Consider the following 6,265-nt stretch of genomic DNA (forward strand, 5'->3'; position numbering starts at 1 on the left):
TTCAGCGCCAACGACGATGGAGAATAAATTGCGAACCCAGTAAATCTCGAGATCGAGTTACAAGTTCGTAATTATTCATAATTTCTTTTATTTCGAAACTCGAATAATAGGATCTCCACTACGCTGATTATTAAATTCGCTATCTCTGCGTTCTGATGTCCAGCTGCTACGACTTGTCAGCCCGATCTTTGACTTGTTGTTGACCTTCTTCAATTTGTAATCCATCGAGACTCTTCTGGTCTTCCCCTCTTTGAGAACTTTCCTCCAATCGAACGTATGCTCGAACGGATTTTTCTGCAGATAGTCCAGCACTTCTGCCTGCGTCTCAATAAAATTGTAGATGATCTCATCATCTGGGTCAGCGTGACCAATGTCCTTGCAATTAATTGGTAGAAAGAAGATAAGCGGCAATTATTCGAAGATGAGACCTGGGGTCACTTGAAGATATTGCGGCGAAAAGAAAGTGTAAACTGTGAACAGTGCTAAAAATGAGATGTTGTAGATTCGAGTTAAGCTAATACTTGGAGCCTAGTATTGTAGGAATAGGTTTTGCAGCTCCTACATATGGGAGCCACGGAAAAAGAGGGCGACCGGACTCGGACCCGCGATCCGCGGGTCCTCTGCGTGCTGGTCTCTTATTCCGGCCTCCCCTCTTATGGGTATTCCTGGCCCCAGAGTATTAATTTAAAATACGAGTTCTAAACTTTCCTTTCACCGCCACTGTATCAAGTAGATTGTCTCTACAAGCACCTCCACTTCCTGCCGGAGTAGAGTCTCCGCCAAAGAATCCTTTACGAGAGTTTTCCAAGGGGCAAGTGGTATCGCCGGGGTGAGGGAAACTTGCTTCTTTTCCGGCTGGCTCTCGGGGAAAAACGCGGCGATCGTGTGCTGAAAAATATCATCCCGCGCCTGCAACGTCTCCCGCAGCCTTTGCTTCTTCCGTTTCGCCTCCTGCCGCAGCCTCAATATCGGCTCGCGTTGCCTCTCGAGGTCGTCCTTCCTCAGACCCTTCTTCTCGAGGATCACCCGCTGCATACGCTTCAGCTCCATCGCTTTCCACCTTTTCCGCGCTATCTCGAGCAACTCCCAGGGTTTCTGGTGGACGGGGAGGTGGTTCGAAACTTGAGAAGCCTCATCTTTATTTCATTAACGATTCTTTTCAGCCAGGGTGGCAGTGGATATTAGAATGGTACCCCGGGCTTTGTCTCTTCCACGGCAGGCGCTTCCCTTTCCGCTACCACAGCATTGGCCCTCTCCGCCTCTTCCATTTGCCTCCTTTCGGCCACTTCCCTCGCTAGCCTCTGCTTCTCCTCGACGCTTTCCGCGTTCGCCCTTGTCCACGCCTCCTGCCAATCGTTGCAGTTGCTTATCTGGAACGCACGAGAGTTCTCAGCACCGGCTGCTAGGCCGCCTAAAAGGTAGTCGTTAACGAGCCTCCGATTTCACCCTTTCACTTTGCCGCTGGATGAAATTCTCCATCCACTGGATCTGCGTGGTGTCGTATTTGATGAAGACGAACGGTGCCAGGAATAGCCTGAGGCTACCGTTGAAGTCGCAGAAAGCTACGCACTGCGTGTCCAGGAACAGGTCGTGACTGTAGATTCCCGTGATTATGCGACCCGAGAGGCTTTGTATCACGCACGGTTGCTCGCTCTTCACGATGAAGTCCCAGAGCTCCACGCTGCCGTCCATCCGGCCCAAAATAAGTGTGGTGGGTCGGGAGCTGCCCCAGCAACACACCGTGTACCTGAGCCCCGCGAGGTTTGTTCGATTACCCGGGCTTTGGATTGTCGGATTCGATTCCTACCCAACGTTGCACTTCTTCCACGTCAGGGGCACGGGAAGATCGTCCCTCCAGATGGAGAATATCTTGCCTCCTACTGTGGCCAGGATGTTGTTGTAGAAAGTGGACCTACTCGCGTGGGTGACAGGGCCATCGTGCACCTTGGTGCACCAGGTCCAGCGACACGTCTCGGTGTTGATGGTCACGTCGGTGGTGAACTCGAATCCATCCCATTCCACGCAGCCAAAGTCACCTGTTATTTATTTATACAGAAGGTGGTTGGTGAAAGAAAGTGGAAAATTGAATGGCTGGATTCTACGCGAGAAAATAAGAGGAAAATCAAGAGTAAGGAAATTGCGGTGGAGGCTTGGTTCCTTAGTTATTAATGTTTAAGTATTCCGGGGATGAGCGCCTGAAGTAGGCAATTCGGCGGTCAGTGGGTCCCCTGACGGCGACTGTGCATACCTCTACGCGCATTCTGACCGCAGAATCGCTGTGTTTACGCGCTCGAAGTGACTCGACGGATGGTAATGCAGAGCTCCGACTTGCAACGGTCGATCTGGGCGAACGAGATCGACAGGCTCGAGCTATTTTTGAGCTTTTTACTTTTTAGTTGTCTCAAAACAGCGGGACCCGTGTAGTTCTAGGTAATCACAAGCTTCTCATCTACCTTCCACGGTACCGATGTGTATTTTCCCCTCCATTTGAACGTCTGGCTTCTTGATAACGTTTCTGTAGAATCTCCTAACAGTAATGTCATTGGAAACCGGTAGAACCTCCAGGCGTTTCTTTTTTAACTTCGGTACGCGGATACTGAGCGTGGTGATCACTTGTCTGCGACTGTCGTCGGGATGGTGGACCACCAGCATATAAAAAGGCTGGAGTATACGATCCAGGCGCTTGTATGGCGAGGCTGTCTTCAGCGCTTCCGGCCGCTCCGGTTGTGTCCTCGTCTTCCCTCTCGGGCGACTCGCCTTTGGGATTGGCTGCCTCCTTACGATTGATAAGATAACTTTTAAACCCTCCCTGGCCACACCTTTTTATAATCACAAATTGGTCATACGGGGTTCACCGCACCCTAGGCATCATTTTTGAGTTAGTATTTTCGGATTTTTGAATGCTTTAACTTCTGGAGTGATAACTGTAGATTCGTAATACTTATATGATCATGCGCTAGGTAATAGTCTTTTTTTATAAACGTAAATTTTTATATTGTAGGAATCATAGGGGTGTCGCCGACTTCTACGCGTTCCCGGAGCCACGGAAAAAGAGATCCACGGTGCCGGGAATCGAACCCGAGCCGTCCGCCTGCTGATCAGCAGCGTTAACCACCACGGCTAACGCCGGCTGTCCGTGATCCCTTAATCTGAGCCGTGTCTTATGGCATGGGGGTTCCTGATCCCACAATATGATAAAATTTGTAGTTCAACAAGAAAGGAAAATATATTTCTACTTTTTTCACAATTAATCCCCTTTGGAGGTCATAAAGGCGCGACATTTGGACTCGGAAACTACTCTTGCGGTGCGATACACCCCGTGTGGCCACGATGGGTTGAGCAGCGGAAATTGATTAACTTCAAGTCCCAGAAAGCGATGGTACCGTCCTCGCTCGTAGTGATAAATTGACATGTTAGGTCGTCGAGGGCTGTGTCTTCTGGTAAAGTGGTGATTCTACCATTCGGTTCGATCAAGTCGTACGAGGAAGTCCAGGATATCTGGGTTATCGCTGCTTTCTGGCTGTCCTTGAGGGAGGACATCGCCGTCGGCCTGACGACAGACGTTCCCAGTATTTCCTTCAGCCACATGCTCAGGTTCCTTATCGCAATCTTGTACTTGATCTGGGCAGCAGTGTTGACGATGACCGTTTCTATCTGCTCGATCTTACCAGGGATATGCCAAAGGACGACCTGTAAGTTGGAGAATTTCGCGTTCGTCGGAGTGCCCGGCTTCGCTAGTTAGGGTACCACTTAACTGGCCGTTGGCGCAACCGCCGACGATCAAGGTGCCATCGAGGGGGTGGACAGCCACCACTGTCACCTCCCTTGTACACTCGAGGGCCAATTTCGGTGACAAACTGTCGTTGAAGGACCATACGAGAACGTAGTTGTGTGGGTCGGCTTTCAGCACCTGCGTTCAGAAGACCGATGGTATATCGATTGCATTCGAATTTATATCCTATCGACCTCGTCGTACGGTTTCGGCCCCAGAAGACGATGACTCTTGGAGAAGTGCGTGTAGGCAGCGAACGCCACCCCGGTCCACAGTGGGTGCCAACAAAGATCGCTGATCACTTTGTCACCCACGTACGTGTCATCGTGGAAGCTCAGGTGTTCCTTGTAGCCCGCCGGCACCGACCACTGTGCGTCCCTTGGATCCCGCACCAAATGTCTGTAATCGTTCTTGTAGATATCCCAAGTGGCGTTCAACAGCATCTGCGAATTTTCATTGAAACGGATTTCCTGATTCCACGCGGCAAAATAAGACGAAAATGAAGAGTATCGAAATTGCGGTGGAAGCTGCGTTTCTGAGTTATCAACGTTTGAATTTCGAGCGAGGAGCGCCTGAAGCACGGCAATTCGACGGTGAGCTGCGCGCGCAGGCCGGTGCGGCTGCGCGCAGCCGCGGACCTAACCTCGTCGCAGACTTCGTCGGTGAAGCGACGAAGGAATCTCCTCAGCGACTCTTTTTCGTCTGCGTTGAATCTAGAGAGGTCTGGGGACTGGTACTCGTACAGGTACTGGGTCCAGCAGTTCATCGGTACCGAGAGAACTGTTTGAACCCCGGCTTCTCGAGGGGGCGGCGTTACTTGGGTCTCGTTGTACAGCAGCTTTCGATGCACGTTCTCGAAAGTTTGGCGATACGGGAGCAGATCTATGTACCCGTCCCTCTGGTCGTCCACATTCCTGTCCGACAGCTGCAACTCAGCGTTCAGCAAGTCTGCCGTGGATAGCACCTGGGGAGGATAGGATAAGATGGGAGAATGATGCTGTTGGTGAGATTCTGCAGCTTCTTACCTCGATCTCCAAAAGCGGCCTGGTGTTCTCGACGATGGATGCTTGGACCTCGGCGCTGCTCCCTAATTCTTGCCACTCTCCCAGGGGCTTGTAAACGGCAGTTCTCACGCGATTCTCGTGATCTTCCCTTTCCTTCTGGATGTAATCGACAATAGCGTCTCGACCCTCCTCTGTCAAGCATATGTAGAACTGGCCCTCCTGGGTCAACGAGGGGACGTAGCCAATGAGTATTTTATTATGTGGGAAGGTGAGTATCTCGTCTCTGACGGGCAGAAAGTCACTGCTCTCCTCATGCAGGTCTATGTTGTCCTCGATGATTTCCTTTCGCACGTACACCCATGGATACTCGGTGCTCACGTTCTCTCCTATCACGCAACCGACCACCTTCTGCGTCAGGGGTGACAGATTTATCCGCGCTATGCCTGGGATACCCTGAAAATTGTAAACGTTCCTTAGATTTTTTTAGTCGAAGCCTGAGTTCTTCTGGGATTTATAAAGCATTCCTTTTTTTCGATTTCTTAGGGTTTTCTTTATTACTATACTATACTGCAGTGTGTAGGACTGGGAATTCAAATTACGCGCGCTCAGTATTCAAATTGCGCGCGCTCGGAATTCAAATAGCGCGCGCTAATTCAAATAGCACATAGACGTTTGGCGCGTTGAATTGATTTACCATCGAAACAGAGTACCGAATTTGCTTTCGCGGATCAGGCGTAACATCGGTTGAGCTGAGTTTAATAATATCCTCCTTCGATGGACCAGAAGAAGCATACGAATCGAGATCATAAATGGTTAACCGTCTCTCTCTAGGTATCTCGACATCGAGATTCACTGTTTTCTTGGCTTCCTTCTCCCAATCTATCGTCTCCGTAGAAATAGCTACAAGGAGAGTGATTATGTTCACATTATCGGTAACATCTTTCTAATCGAGGTTATGTCTAACATTGTTGGTCTTCCATTTCCCAACCCCTCTCGCGTTTCGGAATGTATTCGTAGTCTTCGTCCTCAGAATCATCGGCATTATAATTAGGATTCTCAATTAAATCCGTATCTATATGTCCGGGCTCCTCTTCTTCTACTCCAATCTGCTCTTCCGGCTCGTCGATATTTTCAGGCTCGTCAGACATTGTATTCTAATTAACCTTATACAAATAATTCGATAAGGATTTATCCTCTCTATCGAAATTATTAATCGATGATAAATATTTTAGTTCGTGGCTTGCTTGCCAACTGCTGGAACGAGTACACCAAATCAAATTCAATTTACGCAGCAATATCTGCGAACATAGGTTCGTGTATAATTTCGATGAATAATGAAGTGTTGCTGCATTTAACTTTACACTTGTTTGGTTATAAACAAAGAATAACAAATATTCTTTTGTTATTTATCATATTATTTATCAAACGTGTGTAATTAATCCTCCGTCGATAACGCTCCCAAACAGCCCACTTTACCCACATTCAACTT

General features: G+C 49.0%; 1 protein-coding gene across 1 annotated transcript; it reads right to left on the reverse strand.

Moving 5' to 3' along the window:
• Positions 1-69: 69 nt before the first annotated feature.
• On the reverse strand, positions 70-6,062 carry LOC143376014 (dynein axonemal intermediate chain 3). The gene is made up of 13 exons (XM_076825794.1): positions 5,741-6,062; positions 5,471-5,676; positions 4,798-5,229; positions 4,416-4,736; positions 3,967-4,215; positions 3,759-3,910; positions 3,317-3,694; positions 2,454-2,743; positions 1,808-2,036; positions 1,447-1,747; positions 1,194-1,370; positions 751-1,140; positions 70-375 (listed from the first exon to the last, which is right to left on the reverse strand). Exons 1-13 carry the CDS (start codon positions 5,922-5,924, stop codon positions 88-90), a joined length of 3,597 nt encoding a protein of 1,198 aa, XP_076681909.1. The 5' UTR covers positions 5,925-6,062; the 3' UTR covers positions 70-87.
• Between the last annotated feature and the right edge of the window lie 203 nt (positions 6,063-6,265).

This window comes from Andrena cerasifolii, chromosome 13 (genome assembly GCF_050908995.1).
Source record: "Andrena cerasifolii isolate SP2316 chromosome 13, iyAndCera1_principal, whole genome shotgun sequence".
Classification (NCBI taxonomy): domain Eukaryota; kingdom Metazoa; phylum Arthropoda; class Insecta; order Hymenoptera; family Andrenidae; genus Andrena; species Andrena cerasifolii.

Excerpts from the sequence above, each read along its gene's own strand:
- LOC143376014 (XM_076825794.1), bottom strand. The coding sequence starts at position 5,924 with ATGTCTGACGAGCCTGAAAATATCGACGAGCCGGAAGAGCAGATTGGA. Across the intron at positions 3,695-3,758 it reads GTCGGCGGTTGCGCCAACGG|ACAGGTCGTCCTTTGGCATA; the intron begins CCAGTTAAGTGG and ends ATTCTCCAACTT. Across the intron at positions 376-750 it reads TACTCCGGCAGGAAGTGGAG|GACATTGGTCACGCTGACCC; the intron begins GTGCTTGTAGAG and ends ATTAATTGCAAG.